A 26,752-nucleotide genomic window follows, 5' to 3' on the forward strand; every position below is an offset into this window, starting at 1 on the left:
ATTAAACACATTTAATTCAATCATCTAATTTATAAACTTTTAACTTTTCAAATCCTAATTCATAACTTACAAAATTTTAATTAATTTGTAAATTTTCATCTGACTTTAGTTTTACCGGAAACACCCACAAATAAATTACTCATCCCTGAACCACTTTCCCAATAGATAAATTACAGCATAAAAGGTGTCTTCATATAGCACTTCATTATAAATAGAAAAGGTGTGTGCATAGCTTTCTTCATCACATTGTGTTAGTAAGCACTTCATAAGAAAGGACATTCTTCATTCATCTATGGCTACCCTCATTGCTCCCACCAACCACTCTCCCCAAGAAGATGCTGAAGCTCTCAGAAAGTCTTTTGAAGGTGCCATCATCATCATCATCATCATCATCCCCTTTGTTGCTTGGATCATATATATTCACGATCTTATATTTGCTCTAGTGAAAATCTATGACTAATTTGCAATCTTGATTAACCATGTCATTTCAGTTTAAACTCAAAAAAGTACTTTTTTTAACTAAGGGAAATCTGTAAGAGTTATGAATCTGATGTAGTTCTATATATCTATAAGATGGGTCTCTAGAATGATTGTGTTCAATTGATTTTCGACTTTGTAGGATGGGGAACTGATGAGAAAGGTATCATAGTGATATTGGGTCATAGAACTGTTTATCAGAGGCAGCAAATCAGAAGAGCTTATGAGGAAATTTACCAGGAGGATCTTGTGAAACGCCTAGAGTCTGAGATCAAAGGAGACTTTGAGGTGCGATGATCAGTGTGATAGTGTTGTTCTTTTCTATGTGATTTTTTAGATTATTGTGTGGTGATGAAGTTGAAACTGTGGGTTAATTGTACTGAACAGAAAGCTGTGTACCGATGGATACTAGAACCTGCAGATCGTGATGCTGTTTTGGCCAATGTTGCCATCAAGAGTGGCAAAAACTACAATGTCATTGTGGAAATCGCCACTATCCTCTCCCCAGAAGAGCTTTTTGCTGTGAGACGCGCTTATCTCCACCGCTACAAGCACTCCTTGGAAGAAGATGTGGCAGCACATACCTCTGGCCACATACGCCAGGCAAGTCCTTCTCCATCTAGCACATCTTTGGTTCACTTTAGTTTCAAACAACAATAGTCTTTTTTTGACTAAAATAAATTTAAGAGTGAGTGAATGCTAAGTAGCAAGATCAGATGTGAATTTGCTTTATAGTGTTTTGGAGTTTTTCAATTAGACATGTGGAGACAAATGTTTGATCCAATGTAGTTATGTGAATTTGCTTCATACTTGTGATCTGAGTGTTTTTTGGTTGATCTTGAGCAGCTTTTAGTGGGGCTGGTGACCTCATTCAGGTATGTTGGTGAAGAGATCAATCCAAAACTGGCTCAAAATGAGGCTGAAATTCTTCATGACGCTGTGAAAGAGAAGAAGGGTAGTTATGAAGAGGCCATTAGGATCCTGACTACAAGGAGCAAGACACAACTTATAGCAACTTTCAACCGCTACAGGGAGATCCATGGCACTTCCATCTCTAAGGTACAAAAAAGGATATACCACACCCTTTTGTCTCCTTTCCTCAGATCACCAAAAAAACAAACATAGTTCTCTTTAGATGCCATTCATAAGAGAAAAAGAAGTTTACATGTTTTATACATAATCTAATATTTTGATCCTTTTCATGTTTGCAGAAACTGGTGGATGAAGGATCTGATGAGTTTCAGAAGGCATTGTACACTACCATCCGTTCCATCAATGATCATATTAAGTACTATGAAAAGGTATGAACTCACCTTTTTTGTTTTATCCATAGGAATTCCAACTTGATAACAAAGAGTTTACAACACTCACGTACTCTCTTCAATCAACTGAGCTAGAACTCACATTTTTCTCATAGCACTATACAATCTCATTATATTTTGATCAATGAAATTTTGGTTGCACTACTATAATAGTTCAATCCACTTCATAAATTCGACCCTTTAGGTGCTTCTATTAAGATTTGAATTTTGTTGGGGTGTCTGCATGATATGATTTACCTTGAGAATTTTTCAACTATATAGGTGGTGCGTAATGCAATCAAGAAGGTTGGAACTGATGAGGATGCACTGACCCGTGTGATTGTGAGCCGGGCTGAGAAGGACCTGAAGTTGATCTCAGATGTTTACTACAAGAGAAACAGTGTTCTTCTTGAGCATGCTGTGGCAAAGGAAATCTCAGGGGACTACAAGAAGTTCCTTCTCACTCTGTTGGGGAAAGAAGAATAAATGTTTTCCTCTTGAGGGCATTTGTGATTATGAGTTTAGAACACCATGTTATACTTGTGTTTAATGGTGTTATCTGTGTTGGTTTTCCTTGAGTCTGTTTTCAGTTTTCCTTGCTCTTTCCTTTCCATATATTTTCTGCTTGAGAGCTTGAGTTCTATCTAAATATATTAAGTAATATGATAGCTGTTTTGTAGCTATAACTGATGAACAGACTCAAAAATAAAAAAGATATCTCAGTGCCCATTTGATTTCATAAATTTGTTTAAACAATATTGAGACATTTGTCTAATTTAATGTTGTGTTTGAACTAGTAAACAATAGAAATGTGAATACGGTGTTGGGAATTGATTCCTGGTATAGAATAACCTTACCCTCAATATATTTCATCATATATTAATGCAGGAATCTCGAGTATAAGAATAAATAATACATGTATGATACCGGAAAGTTTTATGCTATGTTGATTGAACATGTGTGTGGGAAATGTTGTAAAATAATTTCTAAATGTTTCATTGTTTAAAATCTTGTACTATGATAATGTATGTCTCCTAAGTCCAAAACTACAACATAACAACTCTAGAATGTAACTTAAGAATCAGAGGTAAATTGCTTTTTCTCATTGTTACGATGCACACAAGCAACTTGGACCAAAAGTGATACTCAACACATTGATATGTTTAACATTAGTTTGAGCATAAAGCATTTGGGATTATTATGAAAGCATCCAAAGCATAAACAGCTAAAGATGTAAATCTTTATCTTAAGCCATCTTAGGAATCTCAGACTAAGCCTCTAAAATTCTGCCACGAAGTCATTTCTATGCTCCTAGAAAGGATTGCATTTTGATGATATAAATATTCATTTGGTAAGCTAGTGCTATGCTCACGGGAAGCACATTCACTTGTCCACGAGAGACTCATTGTGGGTCCCACAAATTGAGTAGGCATATTCACAGTTTCAAAGGTTGTTGATGCATGGGACTGTGCAAGTTTTGAAAAATTTAAACAAAATTGAATTCATCCAATTAATTGTTTTTAATAAAGTGAATTGGTTTCGACTTTTTAAAAAATAGATAAGGTATATTTTAGTTGAATCAGTTTAGCATGATTCAATTGTTCACTTAAAAAAAATTAAATTAAACTGAACTAATCTATTTTGAATTGATTAATCAAATAATTTTTGTAAAGTGGATTAGTCAATTTAAAAAAAAAAAAAATGAATTGAATTTTATAATTTGAATTATATCAGTTTTAGATAGTTTGAAATCGATTTGGATTTGTTTTTGGGACCCTTGTCAAACAAGAATTACCCACTCTCACAACATTAGGTTTTATGGTTTTGTACTTTGTAATATCCCTTACGATTGTTGTAGAGAATATGCCATCACAAAAAACTACTATAATAAGCCAAACAAGGAAGGTCTGGGTGCAAAACTACAAATGAAATAAACAAAGAAAACGTCTCTGCAAGACTTCAAAACGCAAAAGAATCGAATCAAACAAATTTAAGCATAAAGTACAATAATTGGTACTCTACAATATAGCCTCTTGGATCCAACAAAACACTTCTAAAACTTTAAGATATGGTTGAATGAGTATTTTTTTATTTATAATTTATAAACAGGACATTGTCACTATATTTTTTTTTCAAAATTTTGTATAAAATATTTAAATATATATTTCTTTTTTAATTCCTGAAATTAAGAGAGTTTTAATACTTAGTCAATTTCTCTCTTGTAAATATTTGTCTTTGACTTTTATTTTGACCTTGTATCATGGGTAACTAATGTAGGATTAATTTCATATTTTATTTTGGCGGTGTATTTTGTAGATGAAAGATGCAACTAGTGGACTTGTGTAAGGCCAGTTGAGTGGTGTGCACTTGGTACTTATTTGCACCCCCTCTTGTGCTACACACTCCCCACTAAGTCACCTTTTATGCCTTATCTAACTTCTCATGTGACTACTATTTCACTGTTAAACTATCAAAATAATTTATAATAACATGTTATTCATTATTATTTTGTTCTATTTTATTGTTAAATCTTTTGCAAAACTTCACTTTCTTGTTAAATATGCAGTAAACAATTTTTTTTTTAAAGAGATGAACCTTATGTTTAAGGGATAAAATGGAGCAATTCTAAATGTTGAAACCATGCACGACCGTGATTACTTGAAGAATGGTCGTGCTTTAAGAGGAAGCACACCTAGTTGAATGAAGCATGTCCATGCTTGCCATTATGCATAATTATGCTTCTCTTTTGGAACATCTATGGTTAAGAAAACACATCCTTGTTATTAATGAGGCATGTCTGTGCTTACCATTAGTCTAAAAAGCACACCCTTAGCTATTAAGCATGACCATGCTTGTTGAGATGCCCTTGTTCAAATAAAGTTTTACTCAACAAATAAAGAAATTATTTTAATCTAGCTAAACACTTTATTTTCCATTAGCGCATAACTTGACCACCGAATTCGATTATAGTTTACAAAGAGTTATCTCTCTTTCAAGGTATATTATACGGACACGGCACGAGACTATCGTGTCTTTAAATCTAACACTCTTTAAGAGTGGATACGCTATGTACACATTTCGGACACTTCGATAGACTGTGTCCAAATAAATTGGACACGTCTTTATCATGGACACTTATAAAATTGACATGTCTTCACATCGATGTATTATTTGATAAGGGAATTCACGATTTTTTTAAATAATAAATCTTGATAAAAAAAAAATAGAAACAAAGAAAGGATGATTTAAGATTTTTCTTAAAAAAAAGGGAAGAAAAGGAGAATTTGATATTTAAAAAAAAATCTTGATAAAAATAGAAACAATGAAGGTAAGATTTGAGATTTTATTTTTATAAATTTTTTTTGATAAAAATAGAAAGGAAGAGAAATATTTTCTCTCCTTACTTAACTTTCATGTAATAGAAAAGAAAAAATCTTAATAAAAATAAAAACAATGAAAGGAGGATTTGAGATTTAAAAAAAAAATATTGTTAAATATGATAATTTTTAATAATTTATTTTTAAGACTTAGTAGGTTATTGTTATATTAATATATAATATTTTTGTTATGTTATTGATATTATATATTATATATATGTTGTGTCTACATGTTTTGTGTTTTTGATTTTGTCATAACCTTGTGTCCGTGTCGTACGTGTTTCCTTATTGTGTCTAAATCCGTGTTATATAGTGTTCGGAAAAGAAGCCTTCAAATAGCGGAAGTGCACACACCAAAATAGAAAAACAAAAACAAACTCAGAAATTAACGTGGTTCGACACTTCTTGCCTACATCCACAAACAACTCATTTTATTTCTCCACTTGCAATTTTTACAAGGACAAAATTGCAAACCTTCTCATTCACAAGTTTTCTGGAAAAACTTGGAAACCTTCATACACAAGTTTTCTGGCGAAACTTGGAAACCCTCTCATGACACACAACTACCCAAGTCCCCAATACACCCATTGGAACCAATGTTGTTGTGGTGAGTAGACCCAAACTATCACCCCTTATTTATAGTAGTAGTCTACCACTTCTCTTCTTCACAACTACCCGATGTGGGACTTTGGAGGATACCCACACACATTGGGCACAACAAATCCTCCCTTCATCCAAAGTCTCACATTAATCCATCATCATTCACAAGTTTTCTGGCGAAGCTTGGAAACCCTCCTTCACAAGTTTTCCTGGCGAAACTTAAAAACCATCTCTTCACAAGTTTTTCTGGTGAAACTTGAAAACCATCTCTTCACAAGTTTTTCTGGCGAAACTTGAAAACCCACCCTTCACAAGTTTTTATGGAAAAACTTGGAAACCCCTTATCACAAGTTTTTCTGGCGAAACTTGGAAACCCTCTCTTCACAAGTTTTTCTGGCGAAACTTGGAAACCCCTTCCCACAAACCCCTTCTCACAAGTTTTTCTGGCGAAACTTGGAAACCCTCCTTCTCACAAGTTTTTCTGGCAAAACTTGGAAACCCTCTCTTCACAAGTTTTTCTGGCAAAACTTGAAAACCCCTTCACACAAGTTTTTCTGGCGAAACTTGGAAACCCTCTCTCACAAGTTTTATGGCGAAACTTGGAAACCCTCCTCCATATGACCTCCTCGGTACACTACTTCTCTTCCTCCCTGGTACACTACTCCACCATTGAGCCGGTCACCCGATCAAACCATCGGCTCTGATACCACTTGTTCGGAAAAGAAGCCTTCAAACAGCAGAAGCGCACACACCAAAATAGAGAAACAAAAACAAACTCAGAAATTAACGTGGTTCGACACTTCTTACCTACATCCACAAACAACTCATTTTATTTCTCCACTTGCAATTTTTACAAGGACAAAATTGCAAACCTTCTCATTCACAAGTTTTCTGGAAAAACTTGGAAACCTTCATACACAAGTTTTCTGGCGAAACTTGGAAACCCTTTCATGACACACAACTACCCAAGTCCCCAATACACCCATTGGAACCAATGTTGTTGTGGTGAGTAGACCCAAACTATCATCCCTTATTTATAGTAGTAGTCTACCACTTCTCTTCTTCACAACTACCCGATGTGGGACTTTGGAGGATACCTACACACATTGGGCACAACATATAGCTCTAAAGTTCAATATCTATATTGAATTTTAATGATTCTATCATTAAATTATTTTTTATTAAAAGATCAAATATACTAATTTTTAAAAAACATAAAATTATTTATTACTTTATTACATTATTTTAAATTGTTGTATATTAATAAAAATATATTATATGTTAATGTATATTTATATAACGAATATCATATAACTTTTAAATTTTTTAAAAAATTCATAAACTGAATTTATACATAAAAATATATAAATTAATTTAATAATTAAATCATTAAAATTTAATATAATAATTAAATTATTTTGTAAAATAACCTTATTAAAATTTATTCATTGAATCCTTTATCTATATAATTTGTTGCTTTTCCATAACTTCCATGGCAGTATGTGTTCACACACTGAGTGTCTAGTGATTTTCCTTATATAGAAAAATCGATTTCTACCTGATACTTTTCCTTATTAGTGCATATGTACAAGTGGAAGGAGCATACATGTATTTATAAATATTACAAGATTTGTTAACAATTAAGGCCCAAGCAAATCTTCTTAATTAACTACTTGACATTAATGGACATTGTCAAATCATGGATAATTGACAACTTATATATCTATATAAATTTAGGATCTTTGAAGGGAATTCATCCAAATTACCTGATTACTAGCAAGAACTATAGAATAAACATAACCCACCATGGCTACTCTGGTTGCTGCTCGAGATCATTCTCCACAGGAAGATGCAGAAGCTCTCTGGAAGGCTGTAAAGGGTTAGATTAATCCCACCTTTTTTTCAGTTTGATTGGAATATAAATATCTTCTAAATTTCATTCAACAAATCTTATGACAAAACTCTCACTATTTGATATGCATGTATAAGAGTCATGAATTGAAAAATAGTAATCTTCTGTGACTTGTGACTGTGTGATATCTTTCAAATTAATCGAATTTCAAAACCTTTTGTAGGGTGGGGGACGGATGAAAAGAGCATAATAGAAATACTGGGTCATAGAAATGCTTACCAAAGGCAGCAAATTAGACAAGCATTCCAGGACATTCACCAAGAGGATCTCATCAAACGCCTTGAGTCTGAGCTAACTGGTGACTTTGAGGTATGCCATATACTTATATAGATGAATTAATAACTTAAGATTATACAAATAAATAAATAATAATGGAGATTATTTTATTTGATATTCACTTTTATCTTTTCTATTTTATTTTTATTAATTAGGAGTTGATATACAGACTGGTCTTAAGGCCTAATCTATAAAAATAAAATTTTATACGAGTTGGACAAATTCAATCCGCAAAATAAATGAACTTTTTTTTAAATTCATATCCAACTTGTCAAAATCCATATAAATAAACATCCCGATTCGCGGTCTAAATAATAATTTTAAAAATATGTTTCTAAAATAAAAATTCATAGAATTAAAAAAGTTCCTTTTATAAAGAGTTATTATGTAGTACAAATATATAAAAGTTTGACTTTTTTTTCCATATTTATACACAGAGAATATATCAAATAAGAACTATTCTTATTATAAAAAAAATAAATTTATAAATTAATACAGACAATTGATCATATTTGAACGATAAAAATATATTAAAAAGAAAATAAAAAAGTGTATGGTTTTTTTGAGGTTTGATATGTTATCATTAACTAATTTTTAATCTTAATCATTTATAAATAATTTTATAAATTAATTAAATTAATTTAATCATTTCTCATTAGAAAAATGATTATGCACTAATAATGTAAAATAGTTTTATATTGTCATTTAATCATAAATCACTATATATGTATGATAAATTTTAACTATTACAATAACAATCTCAGTGATTTATGATTAATTGATAGTATAAAATTATTTTATATCGTTAGTACATAAATATTATACACTTAAAAAAAACATGTACGTTTTCATTATATATTTCATATTTACACAAAAATAGTTTTTGAACACTCAAATTATTATGTAAATATTCATTGTTAGAGAACATGTTTAGGAAAGTCCAAATCATGTAAAAGTTGATATACATGAGTATAAATACAATACCACAGATTGGATCGATTAAATTTATATTCAATAAGAAAATATTAAAATAGTAAATTGACAAATTTTGACATTTGGTTTCAATGATTCTCACTCTTTCTCTATGAGAAAGAGAGAAGGAAAGAGCAAAGCAATGTAAGTTTGTTACATAGATGTATGTATTAATGAATTGAGTGGTTGTGGGGGCATGAACAGAGAGCTGTATACCGGTGGATATTTGAACCTGCAGAACGTTATGCTGTGTTGGCCAATGTTGCCATAAAAAATGCTAACAAAGACTACCATGTGATTGTGGAAATTGCATGTGTGCTTCAACCTGAAGAGCTTTTGGGTGTGAGACGAGCCTACCACAATCGCTACAAGCATTCCTTGGAAGAAGATGTGGCTGTTCACACCACTGGCCTTCTTCGTCAGGCAAGTCATTCTCCCTAGTCATTATTATATCTTTCTGTACAGAAAAAAAAAATTTATGAATAGTTAACATTTGCTTCAATTTTATTAATTAATTATATTTAAACCTTTTCTATTGAAAAATTACGCTTACCTCTTATTTTTATCATTTTCAAAAGTTTTATGTGTATTTTTTTTCCTTGTCTCTACTCTCAAAGTGAGCAGTATCACTTATGTTTGTTCTTTTTGTCTATAAATATTTACATATATATATATATATGTTATTATAAATATAATATATATATAAGTATAAATTTATTTGATAAATAATTCTACATAATTTTAATATTAATTTTGAATGAGATTCAATAATATATATTTTGTGTCATTATATGTTATATTTATATTTTTTTAACAATATACTAACATATATAATATATATAATGTAAGTAAAAGTAGTTATTAGTGACAAATAGTATATTACATGTGTTCTTACATGAACTTTTTTTTATTTATTTTATAGTTATCTATTAAAGAAATTAAATATTTTTCTCATAAAAAATTAAAGAGAAATGTATAGTGTAATTTTTACATTCAAAAATAGTTGTATATATGTTAAGTGTCGTCTGATAAAATTATTGACATGCTTTGAGGTGTACTATTTCATGATTTGAGTCTAAGGTTAATTTGATGATTTGACTTTTAAGCAGCTTTTGGTTGGACTGGTAAGCTCATTTAGGTATAGGGGTGATGAGATCAATCTAAGATTGGCAAAATCTGAAGCTAACATTCTTCAAGAAGCTATCAAAGACAAGAAAGGTAATCGTGAAGAAATTATCAGGATCCTCAGCACAAGGAGCAAGACCCAACTTGTGGCAACTTTCAATAGCTACAAAGATGAAAGAGGAATTTCTATTAGCAAGGTACCACAAGAGAAAATAGAGAAAAATAATAATAGAAAGGAAAAGCCTCTACTTTTGCTTTTCTTTTTTTTGAAGGGTACTTTTGCTTTTCTTATCACTGTCAAATCCCAATCTTTTTAAAATGTTATATTTCATTCTTATTTTTCAATAGTTCCTCTCTAAAATGAGTAATTTCAAACAACAAAAAAGAGACTACGAAATAATAATAATAAATAAATAAATAAATAATAATAAAAAACGAAAATTGAAATCACTTTTCTTGCAGAAACTGTTGGAGGAAACATCTGATGACTTTGATAAGGCTGTGCATGTTGCCATTCATTGCATCAATGATCACAAGAAGTATTATGAAAAGGTGAGCACTAGTTAGCTTTTTATAACACATGCCATTCATTTCTAACATATTATAATAGTATATGTGCTATTAGTAGAAATGTAGAATATTTCTTTGATAGAATAACACCAAACTAAAACATTTATGTTGAAAGAATTAACTTTAAATTTCCATTATGTAGGTTTTGCGTAGTGCGATAAAAGGAGTTGGAACGAAAGAGGATGAACTAACTCGGGTGTTTGTCACAAGGGCTGACACTACTAGAATTTCTCTTATTACATGCGACTTTTTCTACGAATTTTTCATAAAAATTTGCAGGAAACGTTGTTCCTACAAATTTTTCTGCGAAATTTTATTTGCAGGTAATACCTTCGTGGATAATATATTTTTGCGAATTTTAAAATTCGCAGGAAAATTTCCTGCGAAATTTCTTGGGAAAAAAATTTGCAGGAAAGTTTCTTGCAAAAAAAAATTTGCAGGAAATTTTCCTGCAAAAAAAATTCGCAGGAAACTTTCCTGCGAATTTTTTTGCAAGAAATTCTGCAGGAATATTTTTTACGAAAAAATAAAAAAAAAATACTATAAATTATATATTTTAAGAATTCATAATCTTTTATTTTCATGCCTCATACATAATCTTTTAAATTCTAAGATTGTAGATTATAAGTCTAACACTCAACCATACAATTCAACTTGTAAGGTAAGTGTTGCCCCAACTTATATACTCTTTAATTGTTTTATTTTCAATCGATGTGAGACTTAGAGATTTTTTAAAATATTAAACTTACGAATTTAAATATTTTTTTTTATTTTTCCTGCAAATTAAAAAATTTGCAGGAAAATCCGCAAGAAAAATTACCTGCAAAATTTTTCTACCATTTAGTAAACATTACTTGCGAATTTATTTTTGCAAGAAAATCTGCAAGAAACAAAATAAAATTCTTATAATATTTTCTGCAACTTTTTACCATGAAATTTTTTCCCATGATTATTAAAATTGTAGCAAAATTTGTAAGAAATATCTGTAAATTATTTTTTGCAGGAAAATTGGCAAAAAATTTCTGTGAATATTTTTTTGTAGGAAAATTCGTAAAAAAATTCTGCGAATATTTTTTTGCAGGAAATTTTGCAAAAACTTTCTACGAATATTTTTTTGCAGGAAAATTTGCAAAAAAATGACACTTTTCTAGTAGTGTGAGAAGGATCTAAAGGACATCAAAGAGTTATATTATAAGAAAAATAGTGTGCACCTTGAGGATGCAGTCGCCAAGGAAGTCTCGAGACACTACAAGAAATTTCTCCTCACTTTGTTGGGAAAATAAAAGCTTAAAAAAAAAAAAAAGACTTGCCAAGAGCATGTTTGCAGTGGTTTTGTATGAATCATAGTGTTTCTAAAGTCGCCATCTTATTGTTAGAATCAATATAGAAAATAAATTAAGAGTGGTTATTATGAGTTAATATGTGTTATGATTAGTATTATTTTGTAACAACAAAATAATTGAGATGTTATTGTTATGATGTCAGTTAAGCATGTTAATAAAAGGTGATGTAAAGGTTCAGGGTTACTATGGTATAATTAGAGTACCAATTCATGCAACTGAATTGTGAGAATAGCAATATAATTTATAGTCTCCTTTCTAATTATTTTATAAAAGTGGTACTAGAGATTAGGTTCTCAAAATTGAGAAAAACATAATGACTTGAGAGTTACACTTAATGAGAGTATGAGAGATGGCAAAAAAAATGACTTGAATTTGTTTCGATTCCCTCGTCATATCAATGAGAATTATGATAATTAGTATTTACGTATGAAGATCTTGCTAGGTTGCTAAGATGCTTGGGAAGTTGTGGAAACCAATTAAAAAAGACTTTTAAAATTAGTTATTTTTTAATTTTTAAAATTGTTGTTTAACCAATTATAAAATAATTAATTTAAAAGATCTAATTTTATTTTTTTTAAAAAATAATTTATAGACTCGAATTTTATTATACCAAAATATGTAACTTACTAAAATATTGTTTTAAAATTTAAGTGAATATACATGAACAAACCCTTTATAATTTAATTAAATTTATTTCATTTCTGAATTTTTTAAATAAAGTAAAATAGAATTTTAATACATTTGCATCTTAAAATGATGCATTGCATTTTGCAATTAATTTACAACATATTTCCATGTCCAAAAAAACAAGAATAAAGGCTTGACACAAGTAACGTAACAATAAGCACAATTACAGATAATTATCTAATTGTAATATATACATTAGGTGCCTAGACAACCTATACTATCTCATGAAGTTGCTAATTGTAATGCCAAATCAATTGAGAAAGAGAACTATCGAGTTATAGCCATCACAATATAGCAGGAAGAAGAAAAAAAAAAAAGCAATGTCCGTGAAGATCATATTTACTACATCTATGACAATGATGTTATAGTTAGAATGACCATACACTACATTAGAAGTGTTCGTACATAACATAATTAATGTTAAGACATTTTTTTAAGCTATGTTGTACTTAACCAGGGGGCTTCCTTTGCACGTTCAACAAAAGGAAGAACATCTACCACGTTATGTACAATGCAAATGGTTAGAATATTTCAATAATAGAATAATGCTAACTATAGTTGGATGTTGAAATTGGCCTTTCTAAGAGTTTAATCACTACAAGACACGTTTTCTATATCGATTTTGTGAAGTCATCTACATCGGTTCTAAAACTGATGTAGAATAAAACAATATAAAAAATATATAGATTTCTACATCAATTCTGAGAACCGATGTAGATTAGGACATAAATCTACATCGGTTCTGCTAAAAATTGATGTAGATTTATGTCCTAATCTACATCGATTTTAAGTGAACTGATGTAAAGTTATATCCTCATCTACATTGGTTCATAGTTGAACCGATGTAGATTTATAATTTTTTTGTTAAAAATTATTTTTTTAGGTTTTTTCTTATTTAACCTATAAATATATATAATTCCCAAGCATATATTTGAAAAAGCGTGGAAGTGCTACAACAACATAATTATTATTAAAAATGAACAAAAATACAAAGTGTGTGGATATCAAACCAAAACCACTAACAAATGAAAAAAGATAAAATACACTTGTATAAAAAAAAATAAACTAATCTATCACCAAGCATATCAAATCAACTAGAAAAACCGACCTCTAATCACCTCGGAAAACATAAAACAGAAATGAATGTTACAAAACAAATTCAATTGAACATGCTACCAAATACTCCAGCCTGATCATTAAGTGTAGTAGAAAAATGTGCAATTAAAATAGGAGCAACATCTAAACATGCAGAAAAGTAGCACTAGATCAACTAGTTCTTCATCCAATCAGCCAAGGCCCATGTTAAACCTGTAGCAGTACAACACCAAATTAGCCAAAAATAGAAACTAATTTATCATGCATGTAAAACTTACTTTTTATCAAGCATGGTTCCAAGAGATATAAAAAAAAATGTTACATAAATTGTTGTAAAGTTTTTTTATAAAGAAGTGGGATATTAATTAGTACATGTCTCGTTAATATTTCTTCAGGCTTTCATCACTTACGCAAAGGTTTCTAAATCCTAGAATTTCATAGCTCTATCAGCAAAACCTGTAAAATAGTTTTTGAATTTAATGCAGCCCCGACACAAGAGTGTGTTAATTTGGATTACATGAGTTTACATTACATGATTTTAAGGATTGCGATTATCTAATTTAGGCTATGATACATGCTAAAATTTTCACACAAACTTAATACAAAAGTGAATGTGTATTAGACTCAACTTGTATTAAAAAAATAACATGTATTGTTGGTTATTTTCATGCTTTTATAGAGTGAAGAAGACACCATAGATGATCTAATGGAACTTGTGCAACAACTAGTTATTTATATCAAGTGCCACCATTTTTGCTTTAACCTATTCAGTGGTGGGATTCTGATGCCCGCACTTAGTGCCATAATCTGAACTTATCTAAACCATAAAGATTACAACCCCGTGTGCATATATATAATACCCTGATTTAATAATTTAATGCCATAACACGTGTGCATATATTACAACCCATGTGCATATATATAAACTTAGTTACATGCTAATATATTAGCATTCTTTTGTAAGTGTATCTAACCTTTTAGATATAAGAAAATTTTTCAAAAAAACACACACACGCGTACAAAGTGACTAGTAACTAACTGGTTTATTTTCCCTGAATCTAATTGTTGCTTATCCACCATTTGGTTTAAAGTTTTCAAACTATGTAAAGAAAAATTTGATTGCTGCTCTTCTTACCAATAGGTTTTGGGATTTGATGTCTTGATGATAACTCCAATCACATGATGCAAGTAATTTAAACCACGACATATCTACAAGAGAGTTTTAGCAAGATCAATCAATAATAGAACAAAAGTAACCAACTCAAAACAAATAACTAAATAATATAAGCATGATCAAGGAAATTTAAAACCAAAATTGAAGAAAAAGGGCAATAAATAAAAAATTTCTAGATTACCTTGTACATATACACTTGCACATAAATGATAGGGATATCATGGTGCATCTTGATATAGTGCATTGAAAGATCTTTCCAAAATTTCCTGAACAATAATCTCCAACCATATGATAAAATTGAAAGAATAGTTCATAATTTGGTACTATCCTAACTCTAGCCTGGGACAGAAATAATGGGTACTAGTACAAAAAAAAATCCAAAAATTAGCTTGTTCAATTCCATTATTAGAATAATGTCAGAAAGCACATGTTGTTAAATCAAAGAACAGATCAAAGAAAGAATCCCATACAGGTACTGCAGATGTTGGGAAGATACTTTGAATTAGTCCCAGTTTTAGGTATTGCGAACTCCCTTTTTTTAATTTTAATGGGTGTTGTTGGGAAGCTACTTTGAATTAGTTTTAGTGTTGGGTACAACGAAATTTCTTTTCTTTTAATCTTAATTAACATGTGTCATTACTCAACAGCAAAACTTTCTTTTTTTCTTCTTTCAATTTCATCCAAAAGAAAAGAACAAAAGGAGGACTTACAAGCAAATCACATGATTGTTGGAATCACAGGTAACATGAAACCAAGTACAGGGATTAACCAGAGTTGGGTCCCAACTTTGCAACAAATTGTTGGGATCAGAAAGCGTTGAAACTCTGTAAATAGTTTTAGGTACATACTCCAAAACAAGGTTAAGGTACAACTCATGCTTATCAACCACTAAATAGAAATAGTGATTTAGTTTGAGAACATTAGTATAGTCAATAATACACCTAGGAGTCAAGCACCCAAATTCTTTTATAAGTATTAGAATAAAAATGAACATATAACCTATGTTTATACATTTTCCTATAATGAGAATAGTTATAAAGTTTTGTCTAGGTTTGCACACATTCCTCACCTTGTGCGAGAAGCTAGAATCGGCGGGGCGCGAAACGAGAAGGGCACACAAGGCAGAGATCGGATCGATGTAGATGTATTTATAATTATTTACAAAATTGACACCGCACATTCAAAATGACATTGATCCCACAAAAAATGATATAAAATGCCACCGCATTCGATTTTTACATTGATTTTACCTAAACTGATGACGATGTTGAACAGTCACTTTCTAGTAGTTTTTTTGCAATACTTGGTGCAAATATATAGTTGGTGCAAACAATAATTTACAAAGATTATGAAGCCATAACCAATGCAATATTAATGTGAAATTAATTCATCATATTCATGATTTATTTGTGTTGCTAGAAGTTAATTATTCAATTTATTTCAAAATTTCAAACCAAAGACAGTTATCTACTATACAACAATATTTAAGATCCTTATCTATCATATTTGTTAAAACTCAAAAGCAAAAGAAACTAAGGATATAACAAGTTATTATGGAGCCAGAAATAGCAAAAAAAACATATTGAACACAAATCACAATCCCCTCCCTTTTCCTAAAGAAAAATTAGTACACAACTTTAATTTCCATTTTTTGATAAACATGTATAAAAAGTCAACTTTATTTCTCATTTGAATACTAATAAAAGAAATGAGACATAGATTACATGCTTTGTAGTCATCATTTAGCCATTAAAGGAAATAGAGTTATGCGCTAAAATGAAAAGAGTCGTGAAATCAAGTGAATAACTAATTTACTACTAGATATGATAGGTCATATAATCTTTATTTAGACTTGTAAAATAATGACATTGTTTAATTAGGTCCTAAAACATTCAATATTTGAATTCCTTTTGGGTTGACATATGCCTTGACAAAACTACAAGAAAATATAGATAAATTGGTATTAAACGTAAGTGCAATGGGCCTAGGCTTCTTATGCATATGCAAGTGACACATAATATTGGAAGACAGGTCAAACTATAGATGATGGTAAATGATGGCGTTGTCAAATGATGACATCCTATTGGTTTGTTATTGTACCTCCTTGATTCCCCTTTGTATAAAGATTTCTAGTTAGGGAATTGAACAAATTAATGGTTGATCCATGATAAAAGAAACTTTTTTTTATTTGAACCTAGATTAGATACATAAAATAAAGGGAAGTCACTCATTAAGGCATATAGTAAATGATACTAGAGCTAATTGCAAGCAATAGTGAACAATATGGAACTAATGAAGAATGATGTTTTGGTTTGATTTAGTAAAAAAGGGATCATACCAGTATCGTTTTAGATAAGGCACCAAAATGATCTCAATTGAAATGTTTCAAAAAAAAAATTCCTCACTTTCTAACTATTTAACATCTGCTTTGTTTTTTTTTTTATTTTTATGAAATTAGCAAAACATGGTTAGAACTATAAATTTCTTTCTGTGTTTCTTTTGCTATGAAAATGAAATGGACTAGATTTTCAGTTTTCACACTGATTATAACAAATAGTGCATAGAATTGCATTCTAATAGATTAGTGAAACACATTTCAAAAATGTTCTAATTGTTTCAAAAATGGTTTGGTTGTTTCATCTATTGAGCTAATCAAGCCATGTACATAGTTTATGGAAAAGGACAAATAGGTAGTAACAACAATCAATAATAGGTAGCATTGACAAACAACTAGGGACAACTACATGATGGTGAGATACTAGTTGGGTATTTTTAGGGAAGGGGCGATGAAGATAGAAGCACAGTGGCGTGAAGATTACCTGGTCAGTGACAACAGTGACGAGATGAGTTGGGTTAAAAAACACAAAAACAACAATGATGGAGAAAAGGAAGCACAATGGAGATGGATCAGAGGCACAACTGAGAAGAGAGAAAATAGATTAGCAAAAAACCCAAATGAGAAGTAGGGGTCTCCTCCAAATTAGTATAAGACCTTTAAAATCAGTTCTTCAATAATCAATTTTGTATTTAGTATATAAAATCGGTTTCTTTTGGAACTAATTGTGTAAACTACATACAAAATCGATTATTTAAGAATCTATTTTAAAAGTGGCACAATTACACCTTTTAAAATCGATTAAAGGTTAACCGATTTTCAAAGAACTTTTAAAATTGGTTAAATTGTAATTGATTTCAAAAATGGTATCATTATTTACAAAAATGGCACCACGTCACTTCCCTCTTAACCAACTTTTAGAAATTGATTTTAAAAGTGTCTTTTACACTGTAAAGGTTATACCCAATTTGAAAATGAGGTTACTTTGTCACCAAATGAGAAGAAGACTTTTGTTATGCAGGTTTGAGAGAAAATAAATGACACAAATATAGTAAAGATGATGAATTGTATATTGATTTCATAATAGCAAGAATTACACTAGATGATCACCAAACACACTCACAATAATGCCTACTTTCAAGTTGTTGCTTTCTCTATGTTACAAAGCATCCCATACATTTAAGAATTAGGTGACACAATCAACAATCTCCTCCTTGACACAAATCCTTACATTACAATGCTATGTTGAACTATTAACATTAAGTAAGTTCAAGCAATGTATGAACTTGCTCCTAATAACAAGCTTCATGAACATATTTGTTGGGCTTTCCTTTGTATCAATCTTCTACCTTTCAATGCTTTTTCCAATCTAAATGAAGTGATATCGAATGTCAATGTGTTTGGTCTTGTCATGATGCACCTAATCCTTGGTCAAACAAATTTCACTTAGACTATCACAAAAAAATGATAGCTTTATCCTACAAAAACCTAATATCACTAATGAGACCCTTCAGCTAAATGTCTTTCTTTGTTGATTCAATCAAAGCCATGTACTCAGCTTTAATTATTGACAAAGCAAATGTAGGTTAGAGGTTGCCTTCCAACTAAAAAGGTAATGATTTTCTCTCTTTAACTTTACCATATCTAGTTATTCTCATATTATTGTCAACAATTCCTCTTGGGTCCTAAAACATCCTAAGATGTTAGAAGTTATCTTAACTATGTCATATTCAATTAATCTATACATAGTCTAGTAATCCAACATTGCTACTATAGTAGTCAATGCAAGAACATACTCTTACCACAATATTTCATCTCCCACCATCATTGACGAACAAATGATGTGAAGTCACCCAATATATAATTTTCCATTTCATACCTCCATTTAGCAATGGAAAATGCAAAAAAAAAAAAAAATGCAAGCAATTCTGACATCACATTATTGTTTTTCATAGATAATACAAGAACACACAATTCATCTATATTGTTGCTAATAGATAATCAGTCTTAGATCACACTACACAAGTAATGGTTAAGTCCATACTAGGACAAACCAAGCTCTAATATTAACTAAGTATAACACCTTTTTTCCAATATATATAACTTCTAATTTTGATCCGTGGAAATAATTTAGTTAATTAAGCTATGAAAGTAATAAATGCAACAAATCCCTTTAGGATTTTTTTTAGTGTTCCATAAAGGAAATGGTAGAACTAGTTAGGTAATCAATAAATTATATTTGTACTTGAAGGTGAAAAACTTTAAAATATAGGATGTAAGGTTCTATAAATAATTTATTCAACGTTTGAAATTGATGAAACTAGTTTGGAAATGGTTGATGTGTCTCTTCAACAATGTGCATCCAATCTTTTCCCATGAACTTGAAACCTTCAAAGAAACTCAAAAATGGTGGAGGGCATAGAAGATGAGGCGCAACATTTCTAAAGAAGATAAACAAGAATAATGAAAAACTTAGCACAAGGAAGAAATCATTGATAAAAGTTCATAAGGAAAAAATTCTCCAAAAGAAAACTAGACTTTTGAAAGAGAAAACTCAATGTTATTTCTCATAAAATGCTCAAAAGTGGTGTGTACATAGGAGGAAAAAGTATGTATAGAGTTTGGTTAGGTTATGATGCAAGGTAAATAACCTTTGTTGTGCAACCAAGGTTAGTTAATTTGTACTCAAGATAACCAACTCTAGTTACATGTTTGGTGTGACTAGTTACGACCATACTAGTACAAAAGAGGTATTCCACGTCAGTTATTTTGATCTTTTTACGTCAGAAAAAATACCGACGTTAATGCGGGAGACATAAATCTACGTCGGCCTTGTAAAACCGACGTAAATTTACGTCGGACATTACCAAGGTCCGACGTATAAAAGTAGTAAAAAAATAAAAATAAAAACATAACGAGTGAAGCAGAACGACCCGTTCTGCTTGCAGAACGGCCCGTTCTCCATTCAAAACAGTCTGTTCTGCAAGGAGAACGGGCCATTTTGAATGGAGAACGGGCCGTTCTGCTTGGAGAACGGGCCATTCTGCAAGCAGAACAGGCCGTTCTGCTTCGTAGAACAACCCAAAAGAAAAGGCCAATGGCCTATACAAATAGAACAACCAAAAAATCGAATAAAACAGATAGCCACAATAGCAATGCGAAGCAAAAAGGTGTTAACAAAACCTTGATTCATACCTGATGAGCTGCAACAGTGTGAGAATGAGTAACAAAGTGTTCACCCCACTCTGCAAAAGACAAAAAAATGATTCAGTAACAAAGGAGAGGAAGAGAGTTTACAGAGAAAAAAATGAAAAGTAATGAAGAGTGAATGCGCACGGTGTGCCTCGCACTCTCTTATTCAATTTCGCGTCCTTTTTTTACGTCGGACCCTACCAAGTCCGACGTAAAAAAGTTCGTGAAATTATAAAAATGTCACCGCATCTTTTTTACGTCGAATTTTAGCGTGTCCGACGTTAAAGATGTGACGTAATATGCTATTTTTCCACTAGTATGTAGTTTGTTGGAATTCTAAATGAAACATAAGAAACTTTGTCCCTTTTATGAAAGTTGTAACACCCTAATTTTTAGAACATTTGTTTATTTTTTATTTTCATATTTTATGTTGAAAATTATAAAAAGGAATCTCAAAATTTTGATATATACCATTGTGATAAAAAAAAAATTTCTACTTAATCATGTTTTTTAATAATTATTTTGAGCTAGAGCTTAAAAAATTGTTAAAGTGATGATTTTGCCCCTATTTCACTATATTATAAGAACTAACATGAGAAAAGATTCGGTAGACTATAAAATGTCCTTATGATCTTAGAGTCATGTCATATATATTGAAATTTAATTTTTAAAATTTTTTCTTGAATTTTCATAAATTTATAGGAAAAATGACCAAAATGTCCGTACTTGTCTACTAAGGCTAACCAATTTCAGTTTAGCCTTCAAAACTTGTAAAAGTAGAAATGTCAGTTCATTTTTAGATAAAATATACAAAAATATAATCTTCATAAAAATTTGAGTAAAACCCACGAGAACCTCCCTCTCTTTCTTCCCTTCTTCCTCAAATTCTTTCATATCTCCTTCTTTTAACCTCTTTCTTTTGCACTCTTAAAACAACACCATGATAACCTCCCAACATCCTTCACGATATCACTAATCATCTCCTACCTTCATAGCTCCGTTTTCAAGATACCAAAAAGCTTCTCCATCACTTTTCTACTCTTTTTCGCTCACCCAATGTAAGGGAAGAGTGAGGATTGATCTCTTGTGTACTCGTTTTTTTTACTAATATTCACATATTCTATCATTAAAATTGTTCCAATATAAATTATTGAATTTTTCTATAATTTGCTTTACTATGGAAATTCTGAGGACCAATCTGGATGTTGTTTTGCTAATTTTTTTTAAGGGGAAATGGTCTAAATTCAAGGGAGACTCTACCAAATTTTTTTCAAAATTTTTAAAGGTTGTTTCATATTTTTTTCCAAAACCAACAACTTTTACTTAGAAACTTGCCAACCTAGAACTTTGTTGAACATGACTCAATCAAAAATTCATAACTCTTATTTACTCATCCAAATAATTCGAAACCAATTTTGTTGGAAACTAGATTTAAAAGGGCTTCAATTTTGATTTTGGAATCACTCAAAAAGGTTTTCAAACAAGGGATATAATTGCTCTGTAATATGACATTAGTGTTATTGAAATCTAGGATGAACTACTTGGGTCCTATGAATTTACTATACGTAATCCGAATGATTTTCAAAATAATTTTGGTATACTCAAAAACTAGACTTGATAAGCTTTTCATTCATATAAATATTAAATTTTTTTAATTTAATTTACTATTTTAAAAAAAAAATTCTTGGAATATGAATCTGGAGTTTTTGAATATCTGGGAAAGTATGAACACTATATTAACAATATTACTATAAATTATCTAGTACAATTTAAGTTTCTCATATTGATATTGAATTAGAAAGATTGAATCCTGATGTTCTACGTTTTTGGTTTTTCAGGTGGTTAGTATTCTTTAGAGAGCTCAACTCGTTCAATGAGAATACCCTTGCCAAGTTAGGACTTTATTTTCTTTAATTCTTATGCTTTATACTTTAATAATTTTGAGATGAAGTGAAAAGTGGAACTATTATGAAGTTATGTTTTATTATGTTGTTACGATTGATGAAACTTGTTGTTGAATGTTGAAAACCAAGTATTTTAAGTTGTTTAAATAGAATTGGATATTATTCCAAGTGTTGAATAAATTATCTTGAATGGACAAAGATATTATGTTGAGCTAAACTGTGTTATGATATGTATGATGCATGTTGTTGAATGATGTTGTGAACATAAGATTAGAAGAGAATGTTATTTTTAAAAGTTGAAATATCCCATTGTGTGGATGTTTGTTGTGGGGCTCTAAGAGTTCAGTGATGAAAACCCTTTTTGAGTAAGTTGTCTCTTCAAGTGGAGCATGGAATCCCCTTTAGATCCTTAGTTAATATAGTATGAGGTTTCTTGTAACTCAAAAAATTTCGATCTTATGACTAAATGGTTTAGACTACCTTTTGAAAAATCTCATCAATTAGGAATGTCAGGAAATCAGACTAATCCTCAATTAATGGTTTTGAAAAATGGTTCGTAGGAGTCGCCACCAATGTTTTACTCAAAACATTAGAAAAAGAGAAGGTTTTCGAAAATTCAATAATGACCTTGATATCAAAACTTGGGTTCGGGGGTCGATTACGTGAAGGGGAGGTATTAAGCACCCCTACAACGCCCTTTAATCGGTACCCTATAATGAAGCTAGCGTAATAAGAATTAATAATTTAAATATTTGATCCCTTTTATTAATGATTATTTACATGAAATTTAAATAACACGATCGACCCTAGAATATCTACATGATAGTTTTTATTATAACGATATTTAAATGAAAGAAATGGAAGATAGGGAGAAAGATTGATGAATAATAGCTCGTAGCAAGCTTTATTAAGGTTCTTCAAATGTAGGAATTTTGAGGTACTTTTCGGCGGCCTTACACACTACACGAGTACCTCACAAGTCTCAAGAAATACAAAAGAAGAGAGGAGATAGAATTTTCGAGCTTTATGGAGTTTTGGATGAATTTTTTCGGCCCATGGGGCAGTGTCCGAGTCGTCTATTTATAGACGTCAAAACTGGCTAGATCGGCCCGTTCTGATTTTGGAACGACCCATTTTGAGTCAGTCTATTATGTGTTAAATTTGGATTTGGAACGGCCAGTTTTGATTCCAGAACGGCCCATTCCAGGCTTGTACTTAACTCATAATAGCCTATGCTAGAACGACCCCTTCTGGCCCATTCTCAACTAAGTTTTTCAAGCCTTTTTGGTAGTTTGGAACGGCTTGTTCTAGCTTGGGAATGACTTGTTCTAGTTTTTGGAATAGCCCGTTCTAGGCTACTGAAATAAACTTATTGGGCTTCAGGCTCCTTTGTTGTCATACCATGTTGTTTTCATACTTCGGGAGCTCCTTCCTTTCATAATAGGGGTCCATTTCCTTGTTTACAGGTCCGAACGAAATTGGGTGTCTATAAGGTTAGGTCAAACCATACTATTTATGTTGTGACCTTTAGAGTAAGGTATGAAGTTGAGGGGTAAAATTTTTAACTGATTATTAAAAGGACATAAGGTATCGAGAGCATAATTAGCGAGCTAAACCTACATGAGACTTGGTTAATGCATGCCAATGTCATGGCAAGCACATACCCAAGCTATACTATACTTAATGGTGGTACTAGACTTTCCTAATTTAAGTGACAAAATTCGAGAAATCATTGCGTTGATATTGGATTGTTATGCAAAATTGTGTTGTATGACCTAAATACTATGGGTCTTTTTGTGTAGTTGCTTCAATAGGGTCAAGTCACTTAAATTTCTTGCCTATGTTATAAGAAATCTCTTAGTTAAAATGTGTGATAGAGCATAAAGATGTTGCATTAGTATTGGATTAGAATTTGAAACTATGTTGTATAACCTAGATACTATGAGTCTTTCTGTGTGATTGATTTAATAGGGTCAAGTCATTTAAACTGCTCACTTGTGATGTAAGAGATCTCTTAATTGAAATGTGTGATGAAGCATAAAGATGTTATGTTGTTAAGATGTTGTGTTATTAAGATTTTGTGTTGTTAAATTGTTGTGTTGATATATTGCTAAGTTATATAATGTGTTGTTGTGTTGAAAAATGGTAAATTTGTTAAAATTTATATGTATTGTTGAATGTTGAGTTAAAAGTTATGCGGAAAAGTTGAGCAGTTGTGAAGTTATGCTCATGTTGTGAAGATGCTTGTATAGTTAGCTTTTGACTTCTATATGTTATGTTGATTTTTTTTAATAGAAGCTTACCCTTGATTTTTCATATTGTTAGACTGTAGTGATCATATCATTATAGGAGTGAGGCAGGATTAGGTTAAAGGACGAGCATGATGTTGTGCCATGCAAGAGATGACATATTTTGGTAGAGGTTGTTCTAAGACAACTAGTGGTTGCTTCACCGAGAACTTAAGACTTTTGTGTTTTGTAGTTTATAATATTTATGTATATATATGTACAGGATTGCGTTATAATCTCACTGAGGAACTTTATTTTTAAGTTGTTTATTAATGTACATATATATTGTTGTATGGATATACAAGTATTGCTTGGAATATTATTTTTTATGCTTAATCTCATTATATGATATTCATTGTAGGGGAAAAAAAGGCACAAGAGATTCAAGCAAAGAATGACACTTCCTATGTGTTATCTCATGGGGGTTATACATGGCTTGAGAAGAAAATGATGAAGAAGAAGGCTATGTAGTGTTAGGCTAGCCAAGATGGCACTAGAGTTAGCGATCCTCCCTCTCCACCTATGCACCATGAAAAATGGAAGTGTGCTTGCATAAAAAATTTGGTGGGTTTACATATGAGAAAGTATAGGAGATTGCTGGTAAGATAGTAGTATAATTTTGTTGTACATATGATACTAATTAATTATGATTGATAGTAAGTATACTCATTGTTGCCATTGAGAAGCCCAAGAACCCAAGTTGGGTTCGGGCTATTGGTGGAGGTCATAGACAACAAACTTACTTTGGTCCATGGTCATCTTCACAGTCATCTAACACAATAGACCCATTATTGAAACTAAAGGTCTCTTAAGTTAAATATTCTATTAAGGCAACTTATAAGGAGAAATCTAGGCAGATATAGGAGAATAGGCAAAAGCGGAAGTAAATGGACATGTAAAGGCACATGTAGGAGCATATATAGTCACTTTGCCAACAACTTCAACAAAGTACTCCACTAATTGGCCCAGTTGTTGCATGTGTGAGTACAAAGGGAACATGTGCAACTATTAATCCTTATATTGTTGCCACTAACACTGGTACATCTAATTGGTGTGAGTAGTTCATTAATGGATCACTCGATCCCTTGGGCATAGGGAGGATTCACATGTTGGCGTCCATTGTACACTATTAGGCCATGGGAGATGATATGGTTAGGGTGTCCATGTTTGATGTTAGATAGCTAAAGGCTAGAGTTCATGTACCCAAAGAGGAGGTTTTGACAATGGGAGATGCCATGAACACCTTTCTTAAGTGGTTTCATAAGTTGGTGAAGGTGATATCTGAAAAGGTATATGATATAAGTAATAATATTTAATTTTAACTTGGTGTTTTTTTAATTCCAAACCATAATCCCTTAGAGGCTTTGAACCATGTATTTCACTCAAATCACCAATGCCTTGGTTAAAGTGCCTAAAATACAAGCATTAAAAACAAGGATATATAGTTAATAAATGACTAGTGAACTCATGTCCTAAAGTACATAACATTTAATGGGTGTTTTGGCTCAAATATAACTTAAGATGCATTTTCCAATAACAACTCACAAATAAATCAACTCAAGATATAAATGACCAAGAAATCAATAAGAGAAGAGCAAACCACTAATAAATAGAATAAAACATATTAATGAAACAAATGTTAATATATGAGATTCAATTAGTTTACATCCAACCCAAATGAGAGGGAGTTTAGCTACACAGCCATTGAAACTACACAAATTGATGAAGAAATAATGAAGGTGAAGAAATAGAGCTCTAAGAGTCTTTCAAGCCTCCAAGAACATCTTATCTTATGGTGTAATGAATGATGCTTCATGAATTCCAAGTCTAGCCTAAAAGAGAACATTCACTTTGTCTCAAATGTCTAGGTGTCAAGTTATTTTTATTCAATGAAAATGGTGTCTCACTGAATGAAAATCACATGTTACTCTAAAAACCATTGTTGCTTAACGAGAGGTCCCACTCATTGAGTGGGATTTCGTTGATGCCTTGGTCTTCCAGTGCACTCTTGCTTAACGACTAGCCAATCTCACTAAGCAAGAGTTCATGGCTACCTAGGGGTTGTTCTTTGACCTTTTTAACTTCGGATGTGACTCTTACATGTGTTGTTGAGTGACCATTAAT

At 31.2% G+C, this 26,752-nt stretch overlaps 2 protein-coding genes across 2 annotated transcripts; both read left to right on the forward strand.

Annotated features, from left to right (window-relative positions):
- The first annotated feature begins 204 nt into the window (after positions 1 to 204).
- On the forward strand, positions 205 to 2,521 carry LOC109799128 (annexin-like protein RJ4). The gene is made up of 6 exons (XM_020359649.3): positions 205 to 365; positions 620 to 765; positions 865 to 1,080; positions 1,324 to 1,536; positions 1,689 to 1,778; positions 2,061 to 2,521. The coding sequence occupies exons 1-6, from the start codon at positions 293 to 295 to the stop codon at positions 2,262 to 2,264; spliced, it is 942 nt and encodes a 313-aa protein (XP_020215238.2). The 5' UTR covers positions 205 to 292; the 3' UTR covers positions 2,265 to 2,521.
- Positions 2,522 to 6,912: 4,391 nt separating this feature from the next.
- Positions 6,913 to 12,968, forward strand: LOC109799087 (annexin-like protein RJ4). Its single transcript, XM_083062206.1, has 7 exons — positions 6,913 to 7,634; positions 7,831 to 7,976; positions 9,120 to 9,338; positions 10,025 to 10,237; positions 10,503 to 10,592; positions 10,753 to 10,821; positions 11,765 to 12,968. Exons 1-7 carry the CDS (start codon positions 7,562 to 7,564, stop codon positions 11,891 to 11,893), a joined length of 939 nt encoding a protein of 312 aa, XP_082918332.1. The 5' UTR covers positions 6,913 to 7,561; the 3' UTR covers positions 11,894 to 12,968.
- The last annotated feature ends 13,784 nt before the right edge of the window (positions 12,969 to 26,752 follow it).

This window comes from Cajanus cajan, chromosome 8, assembly GCF_000230855.2.
Source record: "Cajanus cajan strain Asha chromosome 8, NIPB_CcT2T_4, whole genome shotgun sequence".
NCBI lineage: Eukaryota > Viridiplantae > Streptophyta > Magnoliopsida > Fabales > Fabaceae > Cajanus > Cajanus cajan.